The 26,548-nt window shown below is 41.7% G+C and overlaps 1 protein-coding gene and 1 long non-coding RNA gene across 5 annotated transcripts in view; one reads left to right on the top strand and one right to left on the bottom strand.

Annotated features, from left to right (window-relative positions):
- The window catches only part of mgl (low-density lipoprotein receptor-related protein megalin), a 28,306-nt gene extending 2,304 nt beyond the window's left edge, over positions 1–26,002 (bottom strand). The window contains exons 1-15 of the mRNA XM_034328792.2: positions 25,840–26,002; positions 14,807–14,929; positions 14,097–14,228; positions 13,742–13,996; positions 13,162–13,416; positions 12,759–12,875; positions 4,455–12,665; positions 3,770–4,337; positions 3,440–3,683; positions 2,764–3,371; positions 2,379–2,671; positions 1,789–2,306; positions 1,462–1,699; positions 1,126–1,380; positions 156–1,039 (exon numbers count right to left, since the gene is read on the bottom strand). Coding sequence (XP_034184683.2) covers positions 156–1,039; positions 1,126–1,380; positions 1,462–1,699; positions 1,789–2,306; positions 2,379–2,671; positions 2,764–3,371; positions 3,440–3,683; positions 3,770–4,337; positions 4,455–12,665; positions 12,759–12,875; positions 13,162–13,416; positions 13,742–13,996; positions 14,097–14,228; positions 14,807–14,929; positions 25,840–26,002 — 12,864 coding nt within the window. The remainder of the gene's footprint in view (positions 1–155; positions 1,040–1,125; positions 1,381–1,461; positions 1,700–1,788; positions 2,307–2,378; positions 2,672–2,763; positions 3,372–3,439; positions 3,684–3,769; positions 4,338–4,454; positions 12,666–12,758; positions 12,876–13,161; positions 13,417–13,741; positions 13,997–14,096; positions 14,229–14,806; positions 14,930–25,839) is intronic.
- Positions 16,655–26,329, top strand: LOC117606471 (uncharacterized). Of its 4 annotated transcripts, XR_013062552.1 has the most exons (16): positions 16,655–17,307; positions 17,395–18,047; positions 18,122–18,189; positions 18,249–18,511; positions 18,716–18,938; positions 19,549–20,766; positions 20,982–21,917; positions 21,992–22,134; positions 22,940–23,045; positions 23,109–23,134; positions 23,194–23,267; positions 23,355–23,455; positions 23,794–24,786; positions 24,878–25,062; positions 25,209–25,508; positions 25,844–26,329. It is a non-coding gene; the product is annotated as an uncharacterized LOC117606471 (long non-coding RNA). The 4 variants fall into 4 exon arrangements; XR_013062550.1 differs by having other exon boundaries at positions 23,125–23,455; XR_013062551.1 differs by having other exon boundaries at positions 23,109–23,455.
- The last annotated feature ends 219 nt before the right edge of the window (positions 26,330–26,548 follow it).

Raw genomic sequence — 26,548 nt, 5'->3', positions numbered from 1 at the left:
AGATAAAGTCGGTTGTCGTTAATCAATTAACGAATTGTAAAACGAACTACAACAACTAACAAATTCCAACATTTAATTAATTCTAGAGGGATAAGAAGGGACACACAAGGACAAAGAAGGCAAGTGATTAGTTAATTAATGGTTACAAACCATACCTGTTCAATAGATTCGATGGTATTAAGTTTCCTATCAGCCCAATAGACAACATGGTTCATTGAATAGTCGATTGCCAGAGCAATGGGTTGTCCAATTCGGTCAGAAACCAATTGTTTTCGTCTGTCACCGTCCATCCAAGCGATTTCAATTTTAGGTTGGCTTCCAGCATCTGCCCAGATGGTACGACCATGTTCAGGGTCCAACACAATCGATGTAGGTAGTTCTAAACCAATTGTGATCAAACTTCGACGGTATCTACCGTCTGACTTTGAGACCATCACTCGACCGAACAACGTTGCTCCCGAAGAATCAATTTCTGTCCAGTAGAGATTACCAGAGATCCAATCTACTGCCAAACTGGTAGGTAACGAGTCGCTTTTTATATTAAGATCCTGAGCGTATCCTATCTTCACTTGTCCACCTTTAGCGTTCACCATGTAGGATCTTCTGATGGAATTGTCATGACCATCGATCCAAAAAACGTACTCTGCTCTGGGATCAAAGTCGACAGCCTGTACCCTCTTTTCATCCGCTATAACCTCGAGCTCCTCCTTCTCATTAACGTCGTATGCTCTTATTTCAGGTCCATTGGCGAACAAGACCATCGGTTCTGTCTCTACAGCTTTGCAGACACCGCTGCGATTATCTGACAGTTGGAAACCTTGTCTACAGGAACAGGAGTACGTGCCATTCAAGTTGGTACAGATCTGAGAACACTGGTGTTGACCCGTGCTACATTCGTCGACATCCTCGCAATGCTTTCTGTTGTCTTGCGATATTATATAACCTGGATAGCAGGCACAGATGTAACCACCGTCGGTGATATTGTGACAATAATGCGAACAACCACCCTTGTTACTTTCCAAACAGGGCTTGTTATGATCTGTATAAAATAATAATAACAAGAAGAACAGAAGAGATAAGGAAAGGTATAATAAAAGTGAAAGTGAAATTGAAATTGAAACTTACGACAGCCAAGCTCGTCAGAAGAGTCACCACAATCATCAGCAAAATCACAGAGTTTCGCTCTGTCAACGCATTTCTTGTTCGCGCAGGTGTACTCGGTGATAGGATCACAAGGACGGATTCTAGAGAAGCACATTGTCATGTTGTTCTCGTCAGATCCATCGCCGCAGTTATCAATACCATCGCATACTTGATACTTGGCGATACACTTGTGATTGGTACACTGGAACCTCCTAGTTGTGTCGCACTTGAAGTTCGCTGTAAAGGATCAATAATTTAACCAACACGCAAGTGCAAAGTATAATAAATTAAAAGAAGATTATGAGTATAAAATCGTACCACACATATTGGGATTTTCATCTGAACCATCGCCACAGTCATCGCTTCCATCGCATATATCGGTGAGGTAAACGCAGAGATTGTTATCGCATTGGAATCTTGATTGAGGACAATACCTTCCACCTGGATACCTTGGTGGACATCCAATTTCGTCGCTCATGTCTCGGCAATCTCGTGTTCCATCGCACCGCAGATACGACGCTATGCAGTGGCCACTTGCACATTGGAAGGTATAATTCTGCGATAGATGTATGTAGGTCAATTAATATGATTATTCTTAACGAAAATAATTAGAGGTTAAAAAATAAGTAGAGGCAGTAAAAGTACCTTGCAGACAAACGTCTGGCATCCATTTTCATCACTGTTATCGCCACAGTCGTCTTCGCTGTCGCACCTCCATCTAGAGGCAATACATTTGCCATTGTCGCAACGGAACTCTGATTCGGAACATTCCCTATAGCGGTCCTTGCACATAGCTTCAGCTTCGTCACTGCCATCACCACAATCATCCGCAAAGTCACAAAGCCATTGTTTGGGTACGCATCTATTATTCGCGCACTTAAAGTCCATCTTAGGATCACATTTCGGACAATTGTCGGGCAGTTCATCGGAACCGTCGCGACAATCATCCTTTCCATCACAGAACAACCATTTAGGAATGCAACGATAATTGGCGTGGCCTGGACACCGCTGCCAACCAGTTGTGCAGTTTCTTTGACGACACATATATGCTGGTTCGTCACTGTCATCGCCACAATCATTGTCAGAGTCGCACATCCATACTTTCTGAATGCATCTGCCATTCTTGCAAGTAAATTCTGTGTTTGGATCGCACTGACGATTATCTGTGTAAATATATATATTATGTTTAATTATTATTTTAGAAAGGAAAAATTTTTAAAGGAATAGGTTCTTACGACAAATAGCAGGATCTTCGTCACTGCCATCCTTGCAATCAGCATCCCCATCACATTTCCACGATTCGTGAATGCAACGTCCATTAGATTTGCACTTGAATTCTAATTCACCGCAATCTAATCCACAATTGGCCTCGTCGCTCTTGTCGCCACAATCGTCAGCGCCATCGCAGACCGCCACGCTGGGTCTACAGTTACTATTGGCACACTGGAAGACACTTGGTCTACAGACACGTGGCGGACAACTGGTGGGTTCGTCCGAACCGTCCTTGCAATCCTTTTCACCGTCGCATCTTAAAAAAGAAAAAAGAAAAAAGAATAGACTGAATATATGGCAGGGTAGAATAAAATATGCCTCTACAGTCTATGATCATATTATACTTACTGCCAGTACCAGGGTATACATTTTTCATCAGGAGGTCCACATCGATGTTGTCCATCAGTGCAATTCGCTCTACAAGTTTTACCATCCTTCTCCAGTACAAACTGATTAGGACATTTGCATTTGTAAGAAGTGACGCCGGGTTGTCCGTATCCTTCGAGCAAGTAAGAGCTCGCAGGTGGTGAAATCAGACAAAGATGAGAACATCCTCCATTGTTTTCCATGCATGGATTGTTGTAAGGTAATTGTCGTAGAGGATGGTACGCGTGGATGTCGTACGGTCTGTGAGTAGTGTTCCTAAGCACTCGTAAATTCGCTCCAGAGAATTTCTCTGCTCTACTGATGGCCTTCAAGTTCCAATCCGTCCAGAAAATAAAGTCGTCGAATACGGTGATGGCGAAAACATGTGGCACAGTGGCACCAGTGAGCACTTTGCGTCTGTTATGGCCTTCTAAATCAGCGAACGCTATGTAATCCAAGTGAGCATCCGCCCAGAAAATTCTGTCGGTGAAGTAATCAATGGTCAGAGCATTTGGCCAAGCAATGTCGTCTTCCCAGGTGAGGATTCTTGTAAAGTTACTACCATCCATTCCCATCTTGCCTATGTATGCCTTAAAACCAAAAAATAAATTGTAAATTATTCTGTTAATTTAATTAATACTTGAATCGTTAAGATTACCTGAAGGTGCCAAGAGGTGAAGTACAAATATCCAGTACCAGGATGAACGACGATGGCACGTGGATCCGCTATACCAGTCAGTAAAGTCTTTCTATTTGTTCCATTAAGTTCGGCAACATCCAAGTGTTTGGCGTGTCGATCGAGCCAGTAAAGCTTGCGACCTACCCAGTCCACCGCTATGCCTTCCAAGCCAAGACTGTCGTGTCTGATGATGGCTTCCCTTTCACCTCCTGCAATCGGTGCTCTACACACGGAGTCGATGTGAATAAAAACGTGATGGCGTAAGAAATTTATAATAAAATAGCTTCGAAATAAAGAGTTGAAACTTGCCTAAAGATGGTCTTGGCAGTAACATCGCAGAAATAAAGCATCTGCTCTGAGTAATCAGCATCCAAAGCTACAACGTTGATGAGATCTTGATGCATCAAGCTATAATTGGACGCGTCTATAGACATGTTTCTGACATAGTATTTGTTTGTGAATATAATCCATGGTTTGATGTTGTCCCTTCTCTTGCAAGTATGCTCGTCAGCAGCACGCTCGTACCAATAATGGTTGCACTTGCAGTAGAAACTTCCTGGCGTGTTTTGACACTGTTGGCTACACACCTGTGGTGTCTCTACGCATTCGTCTATGTCCTCGCAAGTTTTCCCATTCTCCAACAATCTGTAACCTGGATTACATTCGCAGTAATAACTGGTTGGAGTGTCGACACATTTATGGGCGCATTGATTCATCTCTATACGAGCACATTCGTCCACGTTGCAATGAGCTGGCTCGTCGCTCTCGTCTGCGCAATCAGGTTCCTTGTTGCAAACCAATTGCTGGTCGATACAGTTTCCATTTCCGCACATAAACTCCCCTGGATTTGGACAGGTTGTGTTTTTCGACTTTGACGCTGGAAAAAATCGAATCGGAAAATTGATCAAGTCTTTATAAAAAGTAAGCGTGTTGTTGGTTTTATGTGATGATGATGATGATGATGATGATGATGATGATGATGGGATCTACTTACGACACCCATCTTCGTCCGAATGATCGCCACAATCGTCCTGTCCATCGCACCTGAATTGTTTCCTGATGCACTTGAAATTATGGCAAGTGAACTCTTGAGCCGTGCACGGTTTGTATCTGGAATTACAAAACTTCCCTTCGTCGCTACCGTCGCCACAGTCGTTATCATGGTCGCAGAGCCAGTTCTGATTCAGACAACGTCCATTGTCGCAGGTAAATTGATTCTCAGCGCAAGGTGTCGGTGTAGGACAGTGGAGCACGGTGACGTTTTCATCGGCACCGTCTACGCAGTCTGGATCTCCGTCGCACAACCATTTCTTCGGGATACATTGTGCCCGGTTCCATACCTTGTTAGCGGTACAAGTGAACTCGGTTTCCTCGTCGCACTTCCTGTCGTTACATTGATGACGTTCATCTTCGTCAGAGTGATCCAAGCAGTCGTTGTCCCCGTCGCATATGTAGATCCTGGGTATACAGTTCCCGTTGTCGCAGGTGAACAGATCACCGAAGCATGTCCTGCCTTCCGACTGACAGTAACCCGGAGGTTCGTCGCTACCATCCAAACAATCGTCGTCCCCGTCGCAGTACCAAGTGGCGGGTATGCACCTGTGGTTGGGGCACCTGAAGCTGCTCTGCGGGCAGGTTCTCTGTGCGCAGTGCAATGGATTCTCGTCGCTGTTATCTCCGCAATCGTTGTCGCCGTCGCACAGCCAGTAAGGTTCCACGCATATGTTGGTCTTCTCGCATTTCAGATGATTAGGCGGGCAAGTAGTGTTCCTAGGGCAACGCTCGTGAGTCTCGTCCGAGGTGACGTTGTCCTTGCAGTCGTTGATACCGTTACAGACCTGGGACTGAGGGATACACCGGTGATTGGCGCATGTGAACTCTCCGGGGCCGCAGGGAGGATACACGCAGCCCTCCTCGTCGCTACCGTCTCGGCAATCGTTTTCATGGTCGCATTTCCAGGTCTTGAAGATGCAGCGACCGTTGTTGCACCTGAATTCGTTGGGGCTGCAAGAGTGGTAGGAACAGTAGTTGACGTCCTCGTCGGAACCGTCGCCGCAGTCGTCGTCGCCGTCGCAGGCCCACATCCTGGAGATACATCGGCCATTCCTGCAGGCGAACTTGCTCGAGTCGCAGGTTACGTTCTTAGGTACGCACATTCTGTCCTCGTTGACGAGTCTGCTGTTGTCGTCGCATTTACACTCGGCCGATCCGTTTATACCCGGGTGACAGGACTGATCGCAGCCACCGTTCGATATGTGGCAGGGGTTCACTTTGCACTGTTGCCTGGCTGCAGAGTAAATGTGCAGGTCCCTGGGCGACTCTTCTAATCGCTTGACCAGTTCCACTTTGTTGGCTCCGGTATGCTTCTCGGCGCGGTATACTCCTCTTAGTTGCAGGTCCGTCCAGTAGATATGCTCCCTGAACACGGTTATGGCGAACGGGTATATGGTAGCGCTGACCAGTACCTGACGATTCTTACCATCCAACTCGGAACGTTCTATCTTTTCCCTGACCGCGTCGGTCCAATACAACATACGGTCCTCGTAGTCGATCGCTAGTCCGCTAGGCTGAGAAAGATCCTTGTCGATGATCGCCTTCTTTAACGAGCCCGCCATAGTGGTCCTGAAGATCTTACCAGAGGTGCCAAAACGACCCCAGTCGGTGAAGTACAAGGAGCCGTTGCAAGGATCTACCACGATGGCTCTGGGTCTGTCTACCCGGGCGATCATCACAAGATTCGATCCGTCTATATCCATCGCATAGATACTATTGTTGGAAGAATCTGTCCAATAAACCTTCTTCTGAGTCCAATCGTAGGAAATTCCCTCTGGATTGATACCCTTGCTGATCAGAATGTGAATTTCCGAAGAGGAGGGATTGTCCGCGCGCATCCAAGCGATCCTGGCCAAGGGTCTGATCTGCGTGAACAGTAATTTCTTATCCTGATAATCGAAATCAACGCCTACCACGTTGGTAAGGTTCTCTACGGAATTGAATGGTACACTGGTGTTCTCTGGGTCCATTCCGATGGCTCTGATCTCTGTTTTGGTAGCAAACACTAGATACTCGTCCACGTTTTCACAGCTCTTACCGTCCTCTGCTAATTTCCCAACAGCGCACTCGCATTTGAAAGGGGCTGAACTTTCTTTGGGCATGGCGAAGCAAAGCTGTTGGCAACCCGCGCTTCCGCCGCCTTGAGAGCAAGGATTAGTGGGATCCGGGGGCTGACTATTCGCGTCGAACATTACTATGTCCCTCAGTTTAGGGAGATTTGATCTGACGGTGGTTGGCAGGCTTATGTTAACGCGTTTGCTCGCTTTGAACACCGAAGCCAAGTTCCTGTCCACCCAATATACATCGTTACCATAAATTGCCACTCCCATGGGATTTGGTAGGTTCCGCCTGATTATCTCTCGATTCCCACCAGTGTACGAGACCTTCTGAATCGTGTCTTGCTTAGAATCCACCCAGTAGACGTCATGAGTAGCAGGATCAATGGTTATGTCACGAGGAGTGCTGATACCGGAGGTAACAATAGGTACCCAGTTACTTCCATCCAAATAGGCCTTACCTAATCTTGGGTACTGACCATAGTCTATCCAATAGAGGTACTTCTTGATTGGATTCACTGCTAACTCTCTAGGAGAATCCGCAGTCGTCTTCACCAGCACTTTTCTATTACTACCATCCAGCTTGCACACTTCTACGTAGTTGTCATGAGGGAACACGTTGGTGAAGTAAAGATTTTCAGCTACCCAATCGATGGCTAGTCCCCTGATACCATTAGAGCCGATCCCTTGTTTGATCACGTGCTGTAATTCGGTGCCGTTTGGCCTGACACGGAATATACCGTTCCATATACCACGGTTAAACTCCACCCAATAGATCCAATTGCCTGCATAGTGGACATCCACGTGAAGGATGTGGTGACCAATTCCAGATATAGGGACCATCGCTTCTTTCGCATCCTTCAAACTGTAACCTCTGGCTACGTCCAGTTGAGTGACCACCGCAAACGTTTTGAACGGTTCGCAGGCTGTGTCGCTGACCTTTCTGTACTCCATGCCGCAGGCACAGACTCTGGTGCCACCGGAAGCGGGCAGACAGATCTGTTCGCAGCCACCGTTCTTCACGAAGCACGGATGATCACCCGTAACTCGTTTCTTATAAATGGTCAATGTTTTCAGTTCAGAATCGTTGTCGATGATCGTCGTTGGATTGCCTCCGTCTGGTAAATCGACCCTTTCAACCTTATCGTACCGTGGATCGAGGAGGTACAATTTTGACTCGTGAACGGCTAGTGCCTTGGGTAACTCTATGTTCTCCGACACTATTCTTATCAGATTTCGTCCATCCGTGGAGATCGCCATAACGAGGGCCGGGTTCAGAGAACTGAAGTAAACGGTCTTCGTAGGGATGTCGATAGTGATAGCCTCTGGTCTTTCCACGTTGTTCACCAGTATCATTGGATTCGTACCGTCCATGTTTACTCTTCCGATCTTCGTAGGAATACCGAAACTACCATCGTCTACCCAAAATATGTGTCCCTCCAGAGGATCAACGCAGATCGCCTTCGGTTTTGCTACCGAGGTTTTGTTACCATCGTTGGCGAGCACTATCGTCCTGTACCTGATCTTACCGTCCACCTTTATAGCCTCTATATTGGAAGCGTACTTATTTCCTATGAACATGTTCCTTCCAAGCCAGTCGAACGCGATGGCAGACGGGGCACCAACGATTCCACTTTCACCAGATGGATTAGGGAACTCTGTTCTATTACCACCACTGTACGGAGTGCTGTAAATGGTTCCATTCTCATCGTCGTCGTCCTTTGTCTGCAACCAATAGATCATTCGTTCCTTCCTGTCGTAGTCGATCAACTTGCCACCCTCTACTCCTACTACAGGTGTGATGTAACCTGTTTTAGCGCTGCCAGGTATCAAGGACACGTCTACGATTTGTGAGCCTCGCAGGACCATCAAATATGGAGTTTCTTCCTCGAAACATTGTCCATTTGGTAACAATTTGAATCCTACTTGACATTTACAGGTGTAACCCTCGGTAACGGATGGAGACAGAAGACACAAATGGGCGCAGCTGGCGTTTTCACAAGGGTTCGGAGTTACAGGCTGCAAGACTGGATGATGAACATGAATAGACAATGGTTGAGATATCAAATGAGATACAACCGTCTGATTGACACCATAGAACTTGTGAGCAGACAATACCCTGTTCAATTGCCTGTCTGTCCAGTACATGGTATCCTCGAACAATGTTAATGAATGAGGATGCAGCAAATAGTGAGAGCTAGCCAATACCTGAATCCTTTTACTTCCATCGTAGAGGCAAGTGTCGATGAAATCCAATTTGCTATCGGCAAAGTATATCCTTTTATTTGCTATATCCAATGCAAGACCGTTTGGCCAGTAAATCTTAGTGTTGATGATGGTCGATCTGTTGGTACCGTCCATACCGATCCTCTCGATTCTAGGATTCTCGCCCCAGTCTGTCCAGAACAACCATCTTGCCCCTGGACTTGGATCCAGACACATACCTCTCGGCTGAGTGATGTTCTCTTTAACCAGTATCATTCTACTGGCACCGTTCTCTTTAGACACCTCGATGGTGTTCAATTTCGAGTCTAACCAGTAGAGATTCTGGCCTATCCAATCATAGGCAAGCCCTTCTACCAGATCTAACCCTGTCAATATCACATCCTGAGGGTCGCTCCCTTTGTCCAGCCTCGATATCTTCTTCAATTTCATATCAGACCAAAATATTGTACCGGTATGCATGTTACTGGCGGTTGCGACGACGTTCTCCACGTTGATCGGCACCCTCTCCAACGCCTGGTCCTGCAGATCGGCCACTAGAATCGTGTGCCTGTTGGATATGATCAAGAAAGCTGCGCTGTGATTGAACGCTTTGCACCTGTGTTTGTCACCTTCGAGGCTGTATCCGTCTACGCAGTTACAATAGTAGCCACCCTTGGTGTTTGCGCAGATCTGCGAACAACGTCCAGGTGGATCGCATTCGTTAACATCCTCGCAATCGTAGCCATCCTTGCCGAGCACCTCTCCTTTAGGGCAGGTACACTGCTTGCCTAAAGGTGTCTGGATGCAGCCGTTGCTGCAGAAACCCCCTCGGTACTTGCACTCTGGTATGTCGCAACGAGGGCCCTCGTCGGCCCCGTTAGGACAATCAAATTTCCCGTCGCAGACGCTAGTTATGTTGATGCATCGATCGGTTACGTTAGGACACTTCCATTGTTGAGATTCGCATTTGAATTCTGGCGCGGTGCAAGCGTGCAGCTCGGTGTCCTCGTCGGAGCCATCGCCGCAGTCGTCTTTTCCGTCGCAGATGTACGCCTTGAACACGCATTTATCGTTACGGCATTTAAAGTATCCCGGTTGACAACTGACTTGGCCGCAAGGAGTCGGCTCGTCAGACTTGTCCGGACAGTCAGCGGTACCGTCGCAGTACCAACTCTTTGGGATACATATCGCAGAGCTGACGCATTGAAACTGTTTGTCGGTGTTACATTGATCAGGGGCCAACGAGGGACAGCCGACTTCGTCGCTGCCGTCGTTACAATCGGAGATACCGTCGCATTTGTACGAATCAAGAACGCACATCTTCTGATCGGCACAGGTGAACTGTGTACTCAAACAGGTAACCGGTGGACAGTCCATCTCGTCTTGCTGGTCGAAGCAGTCGTTGTCACCGTCGCAGACCCACGACTGGGGGATACAGTGTCCTGATCGTGGACAGGTGAACTGGTAGAAAGAGCAAGTCTTCGCTACACAAAAGTCGCCTTCGTCCGAGCTATCCCCGCAGTCGTTTTCAGAGTCACACTTCCAAGTGCTTGGTATACATCTAAAGTTGGCACATGCGAATTGATTCGCGCTGCAGGATATGTTTGGACAACCGACCTCGTCGCTGTAGTCCCCGCAGTCGTTCTCAGAGTCGCAACGGAAGCTGATAGGTACGCATCTACCGGACTTGCACTGGAACTCGTTGGGGCCACAGGTCGGTTTGGTACAGTTCTGTTCGTCACTGTTGTCCAGACAGTCGTTCTCTCCGTCGCACACCCAGGTATAGGACACGCATCTCTGATTGGCACAGGTGAAGTCTAGCTTGTTAGGGCAGGCTTCCAATGGTGGTTCGGCTTCTGGATCAGGTGAACAGCTCCTTTCATTTCCCTGAAGACGTTCGCCGTAAGGACAACCGCAGACCCGTGTCAGTCTAGAGGTGCCGTATCTGTTGGTATTATTCTGAGGAATGGCGAAACATAACTTCTCACAGCCACCGTTGTTGATGGAGCACGGATGATCAGGCGGAGAAGTCTGGATGTCGCGACTAAACACCTTCACTCCGTACAATCTATTGGTATCGGGCTCACGGACAAGTACAACCTCTTGTTCACCTGTTTCCTTGTGCATTCTTATTATGGCATCGAGTCGCCAATCGGTAATGTACATCCATTCCTCGTGAATAGCCATGGAGAAGGGATGTCTGATTAGTCTCGAGTTAACCGTACGGACGTCTGTACCGTTTAGGTTCGAATGTTGCACGTGATCTAACAGAGCATCGCACCAGTACAGTCTGTCCTTTGCAAAATCGATAGCCAAACCGTTCGGCCAACCCAGTGTCAAATTCCTGAAGACTATCAAATTGGAACCATCGGTATAAGCTCTGCTGATATTAGCCGGTCGATCCCATTCCGAGAAGAAGATGTATCCGTGATTAGGATGAATCACGATGGCTCTGGGTCGTTTCAGGTTTTTCAACAACGTTCTTCGATAAGTTACATTCTGAGTGCTGAGTACATTCAGCGTGCCCTTTCTTGAATCAATATAATAAAGATTCTTAGCAGCCCAGTCGACTGCCAAACCTTCGACACCCTCGTTTTGACTAGCCAGAACGATTTCCCTGCCCGTTCCATTCTGATGGATTCGGTAGATCACGTCTTGCAAAACGTCGCTGTAGTAAATGTACTGGTCGTGCGCATCGTAATCCAATCCAACGAATCTGGCTCGCCTGGACACAAGAGGCAAAATAGCGTCGCTAAATCCTTCCATTACCGGATCCAGTACTCTACCTTTGATGAACCTTTGCTGAGAGTACATCAAGAACTCCTGAACCAAATTGCAATTCCTTTGATCACTGGACAATCTCCACCCTATATCGCAGGCGCATCGATAACCTAATCTATTTTCTTGATCACTGGCTGCAGTAACGATGCACATATGCTGGCAACCACCGTTGTTGTTACCGCAAGGATTGGAAACCGTTGGTTGAGTCAACGGATGCAGCGCTTTGATGGCCTTTGCATCCTTCAATTTATAAATAGTCTGTATAGAATAGTCACCCTCGGTCTTATCAACGCTCATGATCGCTTGCTTCGTGCCATCCGTCCAAAAGATTTTATTCTCAAAAAGTGTCAGCCTTGTTGGGGCCGGGGTGTGCGGTCCTCTGAGCACCATCACTCTGTTCCTTCCGAAATAATCAGCTGTTTCTATATAGTCTAATTGAGAATCGCACCAAAATATTCTTCGCGCGATCACATCCACAGCCACCCCGGAAACTTTGTAAGCTGCCTCAGAGACAACTGGAAAAGCTACAGTGCCGTCCATGTTGGCTCTCAATACTTGTTTACTGTCGGCAACGAACATCAAACCCACCGTGGGATCCAGAGCAATGTCCATCGGGTTGGTTAAGTTGGAACCCAAAGCAATACCGTGATATCTTCCATCCAATTCGAACACGTCGATTTTCTGTACTATCGAGTCTACCACGTACAACTTCTTTCCTATCCAATCTACAGCGATAGCCACCGGTCCCCATGAACTTGCCAAATATATATCCACGTTCGAGCCGTCGTTATCATCGCCGTTCAATGGCTCAGAGTGCACTTTTCTAGTCTTAACGTCGCTCCAAAAGAGCAAGTCACTGGAATAGAGATAATCTACTCCGCTAGCACCGGTTGTATTCGCAACGATACTCCTATCCTCGCCGGTAGCGGACATCCTCCAGACGGCACGTTCCTGAGCAACTAACAGTTCCAATTTCACATCGGGGTGTTGCAGTGCTCGACATTTGTGTCCTTGCACTACAAAGCCTGGTGCACAACTGCAAATGTACGAACCTAATGTATTCATACATAATTGCTCACAGAAACCCCATTCCGAACACTCGTCACGATCTGTTAAAACAAATTTTTTATACAACATTACAATAGCGTTTTAACATTGATCAAAATGCAGTAAACGAGAAGAAGATTGCTCCATATACGTACCAACGCAAGTTCTTGAATCGTTTGCAAGAACCCATCCTGCAGGGCAATCGCACACTCCTCCCATCGGAGAGGCTCGACAGGAATACTCGCATCTCAGGGAATTACACATATTCTTTGCTGTGAAGAAAGAACAACATTTCAGCAATCTTAAATTTTTATTATTTCATTTTTATTAATCAGTCTAATCACCCTATTAGACAAAAATGTTATGTTTTGCCATTCTGAAGGTCAGAAACTGAACATACCTGCCCTAAGGGTCCACTAAAGTGTAGTAATTGAAACAGAGAAAATAGGACATGTACTTTAATCATATCAGAAAATTTCAACCCTACAAAATAAGCAACTACTTACGCATAAATATAAAAATGCAAAAACCATGAATTATAATCTTGAATATACTTACAACAGGCAGCTTCTTCGTCAGTTTCATCTTCACAGTCAGGCTTTCCATCGCAAAGCTGAGAACGATCAATGCATAGGGGCTTGCCATCGGCTGCACCTTTTGGACACATGAACTTATTTCCAGGACAGGATGTCATCGTGCAAGACTTCTCGTCGGAACCGTCCTGGCAGTCCTTGTATCCATCGCAGTGATACGACTTTGGTATACAAAGCGCATTCGCGCATCGAAATTGATTGCTTGTGCACGGCTGGAAGTCTGAAAATCCTCGACTTTAGCTGCGGTACTTTCTTTAGGCTATAAAGAAAGTGTGACAAAAGTAGAACAGACTTTTAATCATTCGATTCCTCTTTAACACGAGTAACAATACATGGTCCTTTTTCTGGTTATTCTTTAGCAATGTTCTTCTAATTTCTAACAGTATATTGCAGACTTTGCTTTCAAGATTAATCGTAAGTAAAAAGAAAATGAAGAAAAGAATAGAAAAGAAAAGGTCAAGTTTCAGATAATAGAAAGTTATTCTGTTTTTGTTAACAAATCAGCCTGTGGTGTTGGAAAAGGAAGACTCAAAGCTGAAACATACTGCAATTCTCTTCGTCACTATTGTCCCCGCAGTCATCCTTATAATTACACCTGGCTGATTGCTCTATACAACGTTGCGTGGAATTACACCTGAACTGATCCAAGCGACAAGCTGGTTTCATATTATTCCCGCATTTGTCTTCGTCCCGACCGTTTCGACAGTCTAGGTAACCATCGCACTTCTTCTCCTTTGGGATGCAAAGCTCTGGTGTCGTGCCACCGCACCGAAAGTCGTCCGGTTGGCATTTCCTGTAATCTGTTTGTTTAAGATATGATTTCCTCAATCAGTCATTTCTACCAACAATTTGGTTTCTTCCTGTCATCTTATTACTTAAATAAATTTACCAAATACTTACTACAACCGGCTTCGTCGGTTCCATCGACGCAGTCTACGGTCATGTCGCATCGCTGATGAGGAGGTATACAATAAGTCTTGTTAAAAATGTATTGGCCACAGGTGATCTGTCCAGCCTCGCAGTCAGGTGGTGCTGTAAATACAATGAAATTGTTATTTCTAATTGATTAAAAGTAATAGTATTATTAGTAATTGATGTTCCTAGTAAGTAGACCTAAAATAGGGTCTATAATTCTTATCAGTCAATCCCCGGCATCAACAGCCTAGTTATCAATTCTTGCGCTAATTTCTAATAAAGCAGATTTACATAATGATTACAAGATCTGGTTCATCAGATTAATTTAGATAAGATTTAATTTCTGGCTTTTTAAATTTGCTCACAAATAATTTGTAATTGCACAGTGCTTAATTGTGTAACCATGCTTATGTCATTAGGAAGGAACAATCTACAGATTAGAAGTTTAAAAAAAAAACAAAAACCGAGGATTACATAAACATCTGTCGAATATGTTTTTTTTCTTTGAATCTCGCGTGTGCCGGAAGCACATGAAAAAGAATTCGAATCTTCTTCCGGGAAGTGTATTTCTCGTTGATCATGATCATTATTCTTTTTCGCTAAATTACTCGAAATCCAATTATTTCTGCAATTTTTAACTAATATCACCTGGAATACAAATTTCTTCCTGAAACAAATAATAGAAAAGTACTTACGACAAGATTGAAATTCATCTTCTCCGGCTTCGCAATCTTTTTGGTAGTTACAAACTAAAGTAGCCGGTATGCAAGTACCGTCGAGACATCTGTAGCTATTGTTACCACATCCGCTACCATCGGCTGCAAGAAAAAACAATTATATTTTAAAACAATTATCACTTTTTCGCGAACAATGTTGCCGCCATATTGAATTTATCAACTTGTATCAACTTCAACCGAAGTATCGATCGCTTTCGATAATATAATCGATCGAACGTTGGTATACATTGAACGTATTTTGATTTTATAACAAGAAATTTTTTATAAATAATATAATATTAAAATGATGGAAGAGAAAAATTAGTATCAAGTAGAAATAATCGTGACTGAATGTATCAGTGACGTGATAGGTGAAAGGTTCAATGAATGTTGGCAAAGATCCGCTTTGGAAAATTGATCTTTTATCTTCGATACATCGATTTTATTTGACTATACGAATAACGGAAAATCTTGGAAAGAAATTTCTAAGCGGTTAATTAATTGGTGAATAATTATTGTTAACGATATTATTACAACGAACAGCAAAGAAAGTCTTTTTACTGTAAAAGATATTAGTATGCTAGATGACAGGCACGATTAACTTAACTTAACATAGTTTCAGATCCCGCTGATGAGGATTTTGCTCGGATAGGTTAGGATCAATTAAACGACTACTTTTTTTTTTCTAAAAACAATACGTTACGTTTTCGAATTTCATCTCGACGAGGAAAAACAGGTAACTTTCTATAAAAGTTTATAGAAGAAACGACAAGTTTTTCTGCAGGAGAACTAATTATTCTTGTTTCAAATTACACGCATGCGCGCAACGAGGATGGAATATTCAAGGTATTTTTCTTTTATTTCATATTTATTAATGTTTGAAAGATAGAAAATTCTCAATTATCATTTTATTACCATAAAAAGTTTATAGAATAACCTATACTGTGAAAAAGATGAACAAATTTTTCATTTCATAAAACAGCTCTTAACAGCCTGTTCGTTTTTACAGGTTATAACAAAAAATAATGACCGGAAGATACATGTATGTACATATGTATTTATTCGAACGACTGAAAAAAACTAGCTGCCATATATCGAAGACAGAACGATACGGACTGGCACTAGACAGATCTGAACGGAATCTATCTGGAATCGGTTATCTACCCGGTGCATGTGTACCTTGCTGCCGTATATGTGCATCCTTTCAAGGATAACATCGGCAGGATGCTTAAGCCTTTCTCGTTCGATGACGTATTCTCAATAATATTGGCTCTTTCAGAAGTACAAGGACGCATCAATGTTCAGAAAAGATAGATATTTTTCGGGATTCTACTAGAGGGCATTAATCGAACCATCGGTAAAGAAAATTGCATATCATAAGGAGCTTGGCAACAATCTCGTGACGAACATTGATTGATTGAAATGACGAAAATGAAATTCCAAAAGACGTGAGATAAACAACAAGTATCTTGGTGGCACGCGCTTCTAAGATATTTTAACGTTTCTCGTCACGAATTGCCAGGAAACGTGTTCTCTGTAAGAAAACAGGTAGTCCTTTAGAGGTAACCATCAATTCGGACGTCATAGGAGATGACACGTTCCATTTCGTCAACATCTTTTTCCTTTTTAATTTCGTATCAGGTAGATGATAAGTATGTAGATATTTGAAAGGTATCCTTACGGATACAAGAAGTAACGCAATTCTTAGAAGAATATCTGATAGACGTCCCTGTTTGTTTGTGTTGGCCAGGTTGCGAATTTTCTCATCTCCTTTGGCGCGCATCACGATGAACGGAGGTGCGCTGTGTTGGGAACGGGAGAAACGGGAGAAACGGGAGAAACGGAGAAAGATAACGAACCGTACGAGAGTGAGACGCGTCGTGAAAAGAGAGGAACGAATGAGGGGACAGAGGCGGAGTGCACCGCTCGTACCAGGCGGTGCGCCCTGGTACCAACGGCACGCCGGTAGACTGGTAGACTCGGCCAGACTTAGTTAGTGAGACGCGATCAGGAGTCGAGGAGGGGAAGAAGCCAGAGAAGTGCACTCGCCTACCTCGCCACAATCTTTTTTCCACGATCCTCTCGCGATCCCCTCGCGACCTTCTCTAGCCAAACAGGCTCGATAGGGACTTCTCCTGTCGAGGAAACCTACACTCTTTCATACCGGGTACACGTTTCTTAATCATTTATCATCCACCTGATTATTTTTTTAGGAAGATTTCAGAAATATGTTAAAGGAAAGGTTTTAAATGAGGAAACAGCATCAAATGAGATTCTATAATATTATGTTTATTATTACCACTGGTAAAGTGGTCAAGCGAAAGCATTCGTTGTACTAACGTTGCTCTATCGTAAATCCCTGAGAATATACACATTCCATGCTCATACACCAGGATCTCAATTATTACAAATCACTTTCACCCATTGTTCCATGTGGATGTGTGTAATTACACGACTGATTGCTGTAGGGAAACATATATGTATGTACCTATATACATATTTGAAATACCTACATAAACATACCGTTCAAATAATTCACTATTATATTTGATAATTATACTTGACAGTTGACTATGTATGACTCAGCAGCGATGGTCGTATTTATAAGGTGGTCGTGCCAGTGACCAGAATCTCTCTTAATCCTTAATTGCTGACGTAAAAAGTCTTGCTTGACCTCGTTGCATTTTCAAATAAAGCATAAAACATTAGCCAAACTAAAATTAAACATTCATACACATATAATGTAAAACAGAACGACTGGATCAGTAACGTAGAAGGAGGATTGGAAAATTTTGTTTTCAAGCAAGCAAGCAAATGTTAACTGCAAAAAGACATGAGACATAATTCTAGCTTAATAGCCCGTAATTTGTGTCTAGGATGGAATCGAAGAATCTTTGATGTCATGTAACGGATGACCGATAAATACAAACCTTGTCCCGATTCTGTCCAGCCAATCTAGATTCACTTGACGAAAGAACGATGACCCGAAAACTTGGTCATCGAACATCAAAAGGAGGTACGAACGTACACGACCTTAATTTCGCTCCGGTGTCTTTGACTGCTGCTGCAATTGCCTGATGTGTCGATGCCCATCGGTGCTAATCAGATTACGTGTTCGAAGCTTCTTAAAGGCAAATCGTTTGCGAATGAAACAGATTTTGCAAACCAAGACTGTCATGGTTTATAATACAGGTTTAATTAGCTGTTTACGCGTATAGAGGTAACTAATTTCTGTAATTATTATTAAAATTATTAGAATATTGTCATAGCCGAAAAGCCGGTGATTTTATACAGTTCTTATTAGAGAACGCGTTGCAAATATCAATCATGAATAAAGATGACTCTTTGCTATATAAAATAAGGTAATTTAAACAGCAGACTCAAATAATTGTACTGAAATTAACATGTTGCACTTTGACAGGTCATCGTTACATATGTTACATTACCGGATGTCAGAATTAAAATTAAACACGACCATGAAAAACTGCAGGAAAGGTATATGTACATACATATCGCTCCACGTAATACCTTAGAAGAGTCTAACGATGTCGACAAGACAATTTGAAACTCGGCTACGCCTAAATGGAAATACCGTGTCGTTTTATAGAAAGCGTACCCTTAAAGGCACTACAGACGAATTCGTTCCTCTCGTGACGCTTATGGCCATACAACTCTCCTACAAAAGTATCGTAGCTCACAAAGAAGCGGCAAGAAAAACGAAAGACGTTTTTCTGCATCTCGACGCTTTCTGTTTGGTGCCGTCTAACTTTCAACAATATTTCAGGCGCATGCAAATCCTCTTTCATTTTTCTTTAAACAATTTTGTTCATTAAATTTAATACAGCTAAATTTAGCTCGATGATATTTATTGATTTTTCAATTTTTCAGTGTGGAAGAGGGAATTGAAAGTGTGCAGAAAGATTCACACGCGCAACCAAAGATCCTGGATATAATTATAGCAAGTGATTACGTTATTCATTGATTAAATATCGAAAGGATAGAAAATTGCCAACGGGTTGTGCAGAACGCTTAAGAAGCTCCCTTCACCCACGGTATTAATCGAGCATTCGTCTCTCCGTGGCCTTGCAAACACGTACTACAAGTACAGTAGGTATGAGTCCGGTTGAATGGTACACCTATTTACGTGCGTCTCGATTGCTTGCCAGTCGCAATCGTTCGTTGATCCGACTTGGTCAAAATGATATACGGTTTGATGGAACTAAACGAGCATGCCAACTTTCTTTCTTGTCAAATCAATTCGAGTAACTTGATCAATTTTTCATTTACTCTAATCTTGCTTTCAACTAAAAATTATCTTCAAGATGAACACTTTGGGAGTTAATTTAAAATATCACACCTGACAAGTAGAACATATTCTTGCATCGTATAATTATTTTAATTAAGAAGAGAAAAGCTAATGGATGAACGAGCACACCATAGATTCTGTTTCATGCAACGAGGGCTTATTGTGTATGCTCGTTCCAATTCCAACCATCATAGCGCACCGTGGTGCACTTCCTTTCGTTAAAGTCGATTCCACTTTATAAAGCCAACGGTGTCAGTCTTCGATGTGTATCGCACGTTTCTCTTCTCTAAAATATTAACTATCATGTGCAATATTGTATTTAATGAAAGATTTATTTTAAATAATTTTACCGGAATTAATTTCAAAGAAATCTGAATGGTGCATGAAATATAAAAGTAAATTTATTTCTTTTTAGGATAGACAGCTTGTACTCCTGCGAGGTGTATCACACAGTCATCAAGCATCATCGGTCGTAAATTAGAAAGGCGGCAGTGTGATTCGACGGTGTCGTTAGGGTCGAGGGAAGAAAAGCCAGGAATCTTAAATAGAGGCAACACGAGGCCCGGCATTCGTATTCTTCTTTCTCGTTGATATTCTCTGATCGTGGCTCGATGCGCCTTCCTAAAGGTTTTCAGGTCGTCTGCCATCATTCGCATTTACCATGTATATACTACTCGCTAAACTTTAACGTCTAAAGTTTTACCATCGGTGGTTCATTGTTAAAATTTTTCCTGAAAATCCTATATCATTAGGATTTTCAGCATTATTTCAGCATTATTTCAGCATTAAATAAGAAACGTGAAAAGTTGAGTAAGAAAAAAAAACTAAACGGTTTCACTGTATAATAATTGCATATAGTAGATATAATTAACGTTAGATGTTCATCCACGAAGGATAGTTTTAAAATAATAGATAAATCAGTTGGTTGAAGTTATACTGGCAAGCACGCTGACATTAAGAATTGCTATTCAGTCAACGGCAACCCAGAACCGCTAGATTCGTGCTATTCGTGCTCTCTTATAATCCCATGGGTGAAAGTTGCAGTGTTTCCCACGCGATCGACTAGTGGACGAATCAATGAAATCTCTGCACTTTTGTCCTATCCGTCTCTACGCTTATTCAATCGTTCATTCAACCACCTGTTTACACGTTTATCATATGCATCATTTTGACTAATTATTTTCCTTCTATCTATAGTACTCTGAAACTATCTATAATCGTACACTTCACTTTATTGCGTTATTTATATTTGTTATTCGCAGTGTGGTGTATTTCTTACAGGATGTATGTATACAAGGATACTTGAAGGGATCGTGTTTCCTAAGGTTTAACAGCTTCTCAGTTCCAAAAGACCGATGACTGAGGTTGGTATCGCGCGACACACAAACAGTGCAGGAGGACATAGAAACAAAGAAATAAAGAGCAAGAGAAAGAGAAAGAGAAAGAGAAAGAGAAGGAAGGAAAGAAAGAAAAGTGTAGAGAAGGCAGAAGGAGAACGTAGAATCGGGGATGCATGGTCCCGCTATCCGGTCGGCCGCTAGGCCGAGGTCAACGAACCTCGGCCCGCCTACCGACTTGACTTTACCTGCCAGCCTCGAACCTGCCAACCTGGCTAACTTGCTCGACTCCGAAGGTACTAATCACTATATTTCGTCTACGAAATATAGCTTTACTAGAAAACATTTTAATTGTGAATTGCGCCAACTAACATTTTTAATAACATAGGAACCATCGTTTCAAATATCATAGATGCGCGCGCATCCAACTTGGCGCAGAAAATCTGCGCATTCTTTTATTTGAAATCTTGATGGAAATAGAGTTTTAAAATTTAATTCTTCAAATTTTCAGAGTGACACGCGTGACACGCTTGACAAGAGAAGATTTATTGTATAAAGCGAATGGTTGAACGGCTACTAAATTAGCATCGAAGACTGTACTCTCGATTTTATACGATAATACATTGAAGACAAGCTGCCACGTGAAGGAGAAGATAATAAGATAATCGTATCCCTATGAATTCTCCGGAAACCGTTGAACTTGATCTACAGTAATATAGCGAACCTTTCACGAGTTCAGAGAAGTCCATCGACCTTGAACCGGAGAACTAGAGAAAAAAAATCTTTAGAATAAACACGATCGTGTTACTGTTTTACGCGTCTATCCTTTGTACAATATTCCACGCGTATAACTTCTTTGTCAGAGATCATTCTTTTTGCCATTTTAACTAAATCGTAACCTACTTTCTTTATAAATTAGAAATTGAATAATTTGTATTATATATGTACATATGTTGACATAATAACGGTTACTATTACGACTATCTATTAACCAACTATCTATTATAGTTTACCGATACTTTACAATCACTGCCGGCAATAACGGTTTTTACCAGACGTATGTGTAAACTCGTCGAAGAGAAATGAGTTAATTCTTGGTTTTTAACATCGGTCAAGCTTCCATTCAGCTGTTTCGTTTCATTTCATTTCATTAATGTTTTACACATATGTATATGTTTTCAGAATCACTGATCTAATGGATTGGCTAATAACGCTTCAAGAGACACATAAAATATTGCCATCCTCAATTTATCCAAGATGATTGATATTTGAAACGAAGGGTGCGCTTGGTCTTCCGTTTTTTTTTTCTTCGAGGTCAAAGGAAACGATGTTTCCTGAATACACAAGAGGATAGCGGTAAATAATTAAACTTTGATTAAGGGGAGAAGCTTAATGAAATACAATGCAGGAAAATTGCACTGTTTATAGAAATAGTCTAAATAAGATTGTAAGTTTATACATATAGGACGTTTCACGTAATTATTAAAAGTAATTTATTTCATTCTACATACATATATTTAGGTTATTATCGCGATCACGAGTATCGAGGCTGGTAGATCCTCCTGTACGGTGCATGTGCAGTTATTAGTACGAGAAAAAGAAGTGGCACGAATCAGTCGGTCGATGAAACCCAAGAACCTTGCACTCAACAGTTGCCTGACTTTGTAAGCTGATTATTTTTTTCTTTTTCCAAAGAAGGAGAAAGTTCCTCTGTTATTTGAACGGAAGTACATATATCTATTTCAGACTTAATCTTTCAAGCTAAGAAATTAACACAATTTTCATTAATACAGTAAATGAGCATTTACACATGCCCATTTTCTTCTTTTTGAATCTTCAGTGATAACAAAAATGCATATTATCTCATGGATTGAAAATAAATTCACTTCCTAGATATTTATTCATCAAAATGATTATCAAGACTTTTTACTGCTCTCTTCGCAACACAAACGCATTGCTGATTAGGGATTTCTACGTGTGTATGTACATATAAGAGGAATTAAGTTCTCGTGAAAGATAAGACTCTTAGGTCTTGAATGTACTAAAAATAAAAAAAGTCGCAATATTAATAGCCGCTTGGATAATCAGTGCTGCATCGCAATCACGCAAAGACTCTATTAACATTACAAATTACGGAGATAAATTTATGGAGGAATTACAAATTAACATGAATTATGATATTTGCTTGAGACACGCGTAGACAATCCGTTCATTTATTAATAAAACACTGAAATATTTGTAAATATTTTAAGTAAGGCACGGTTGTGTTAAATTTTTACCCTGCTCGTTGTTGAATTTCAACATTTTTGTAATCAATATTTTATTATGAAATGTTGTAGTCATCAATTTTTAATCTGTACAGTCATCAAATTTCAGGAGTTTATGGTTTCCAAGTTTTGAAACAATATTTTATCAAATTTCAATTCTGCCTAGTTCTTATATCAAAGATCAAATTGTGTTAATTTTCAGATGGATGAGCACGTGCTATTGGCTAAGAAATTAGAAAAACTATTTAAAAAAAAGGAGGTACTGCAGAAATGCCATCAATCCCTGATATACATAAGGTGTAATTATGGTATGTACAAATTCAACAAGCTCTAACAACTTTTGTTCTCCTCATTCGGCATCACTGTTGCAGCCAACTCGTTTCTCAGCCACGGAAAGGTATGGCTCTTGTAACTCGTGTCAAAATACAATACGGTGATCGCATGAAACGGTTTCAGATTACGCAGATCCGTACCTGCATGGATACACCCTCGAGTTCTTTTTTTCTGTTTTGACAATTTAGGTGATTCAGGTAACTTTATTATTCCAATGTATGTACAAGATTACGGTAATAGGAATTCGTTTGCTGCATTCTGTAAATATATTAATTGCTAATTAGTCCAGCGAATTAGCAAAGAAAAAAAAAAAACATCCCATACTTGATCGAAGCTCAAGAGCAAAATGACTGGCCTTCTCTGATTGTAACATTTGTATATTAATGTAAGTACATCAACAGATTTTTAATAAGAATACAAGCAAACGCATAATTTATAATATGCTATAAATCTTGTTAAAAATTTCATAATTCTCTTGTTAACCATATATTATTTCCTCCTTTTAATTATCAGCTCGTAAATCTTGATTTTCGGTTGACCCCAGAATTATCTTTTCTTCTGAAGTGACATTTAGCAGCCTTTCGAGGCTGGAGCATTTAAATCTTTGACTGACAGTCAAATACAATTTTACCGATAATGTAGTAGGAAATAAAAAACAATAACACCGAAAGAAGATTGTAAGAATACTGACACAGTTTCTTTTTTTTTCTTCTTCTTTTTAAGGCAAGGCAATGGTAACTAAAATTCTATCCGGAATTCTATCTGGAAGAAGGCCAGGGAATGGGAATCATCGAGAATTCGGAGCATTCTGTTGATCGTGTTTACTACAAGTTCGAAAAACCGGTTTTCCTCTCTCCATAAAACTTGGACCTGTGGATGGCGCATTAGAAGCTTCGCGTTACGGTAGCTCTCTCCATGCATGGTATCGATCATCAAAATTTACATCCTACAAATTATTATCAATTTCACATTCTAAAAAATAATCGACAAATATTTTATCAGTCCAGATGTATGTATGACATACATCTGACTTAACTCCCTCCAGGTTAAAGAAAGGAAAGAATTCTCTGGGAATGAAGAAGAATTTTCCATCGTTTCGTTTTGTTTTGTTTTCAAAATATCCCGATCAGTTTACACAGAAACTAATACATATACACTTGTATACTACAAGTGAAACACCGGTTTCGTAAAAATTCCGCGTGTTTGTCTGTATTTATTCGGTTTGCCGCCACAACCGTTTCAAGTGTTAGCTGCGTCTCCCTCGAACGGATTAGCGAATGAGAAAACGCGTGAAAACGACGAAGAATCCTATTACAATGTCCTGTATACATATCGCGGTTTCATTCGAAACTATAATACGTTTTTCACGAATATTAAACACCAGTAATTTCCCATTTGATTAGATATAATTCGAGGAACGAAATATTTATTCAGAGAAATGAGAGCCTGTTGTATAAATATTTGTTCATTCAACGTATGTACATACATACGTTTGCATTTTCTCGCATCTTTCTCGCGTGATAAGATGGCGCAACAGGCAAATGAAGTATCTTCGTTTCTTTTTTATTTGCCCCACCGACGCAATAAACGTATGGAAATAATGTGAAACGCATTTAAATTGCAACATAACAAAGGAATATGAATTATAAGAATTTTGTTTCATTTCCATTACGGTACATGTAATGGATACAAGATTGGTACTGACACGGTAAACAGGTGCGAGGTGTCATTTTGACCTCGTTACTAGAATGTCATCATATGTACATAAATTTAATAAGAATACTAATATTAAGTTTAACTTTTACAGATTTCACTTCTGTCAGCTGAGTGAAAATGTCCCCCTGTACCTATAGTATGACGGTCAATTATTCAGGTAACTGCATTGTATGCGCGCAGAAAGATAAATGGTAATTCGTTCACTGCTAAATTTAACTTCCTGTACCCGGAAAGGTCAACACTACATTTCACAGAAGTTCACCTTCGAACCTCGAGGTCAATGTTTACTATCTTCTTTTTCCCTTCGTTACATGTTTTAATTATATTCAGAGAATCTGATATTTCCATTGAAAATTTTATTTTACTTGAACAGTACATATAAAGCTTTACAAGGTACAAATAATAATTTGAATCTTTTTCAGGAAATTTATACACCTCCAGTCTGCTGACTTTCAACTTCTAGTAGCTATTAGGGATTAGGATGTCTAGTTACATAAAAGTCGGGCGACAGCATGGATATAACGGTAAATTCAAGTTAATTCGTTAACTGCATTCCCATGCGAGGTGGGATTTTTGAAAAGTCGGACGTTCGACGAAAAGCACGCGATAAGTCGCACACCTAGCGGGAAGCAGAGAAAGCAGCAGCCAGCAGATGAAAAACCGATCACGATTTCAACGTTTTCAAATTTCAGCAAATTTCATCTACAAGAGGAAATCAGGAGGTAATTTTCAGGATACCCAGATTGCATCGTCGTATTCCTTCTAGTAAAGAAGAAATGTAAGCCTAAAAGTACATTCAAGGGAAGAGGAAAAGAAATTCAATTGTCTGTAGTTCACAAAAGCAAACAAATTTCTATTCATTCGATGGAACAAAGCCGAGTGAGAATATACATACATCCAACTTTAGATAGAATTAGTAATTAGTTGACATGAAAGTACGCAGAACAGTAGAATGAACTAACATTCGGTATTGTTCTGATGTTTCGGTGTAATATCAAGAAAATAATTTTCTATTGGAAAGTTGTGTCGTTGAAAATCCTGAAATCTTCTTACCCAGTCTGATGGCGGCAACCTGTGCGATCCCGGCCAACGCTAGGATTAGCAGAAATCCATCAAGGACCGAGTACAAAGTTTTCGTTCCTAAAGTATTCCCGGAAGCGCGGTTACCACCAACGAGGAGCGTGCGTGGCCGGCGTGGCCCCGCAGCCACTGCCATCGCACCGTCCTTCTCACCGCACACCGTTCACTTTAATTTTTCTATCTCCACTGTTATTCTGCCGGCACAACGATTCTCGAGGTAAATCCTTTATCTGTGACCGCGACGAAATTTTATTATTTCTTCCGAACTTTAATCGAGGCCAAAATACAAGAATGTCAAAAGCAATATTAATAATCAATGTTTCAGGTGAGAATGAAAAATTAGAATCTTCTTCTCGAAGACGAACGACACTTGTTTCAACGAAGTGGAATAATTTATTACACGTATACACGCTTTTCAAAATAAAACGTGCAATTCTTAAGATAAAAGAAAAAAGGAACAAAAGTACGAAAAAATGAAGGGAAAAAAAACGCGAAAAGCATCAACGACTCTCGGAATCAGTTCATAGCTCTCGCGTAAACGACATTTACGCGGCCGCGGTCAGCGAACGACTAACTTGATGGCGCGTACTTTACCGGATGGAGGGGTTTCTTCCCAACACTCGATTTACCAGGCATGCGCAGAGAAGGGATTCTAAGGACCACGTGTGGTAAATCCTGTCCG

Source organism: Osmia lignaria, chromosome 8, assembly GCF_051020975.1.
Source record: "Osmia lignaria lignaria isolate PbOS001 chromosome 8, iyOsmLign1, whole genome shotgun sequence".
NCBI classification, from domain to species: domain Eukaryota; kingdom Metazoa; phylum Arthropoda; class Insecta; order Hymenoptera; family Megachilidae; genus Osmia; species Osmia lignaria.
The sequence above is the reverse complement of the archived record's forward strand: the minus strand, read 5'-3'. Positions and strand labels throughout refer to the sequence as shown.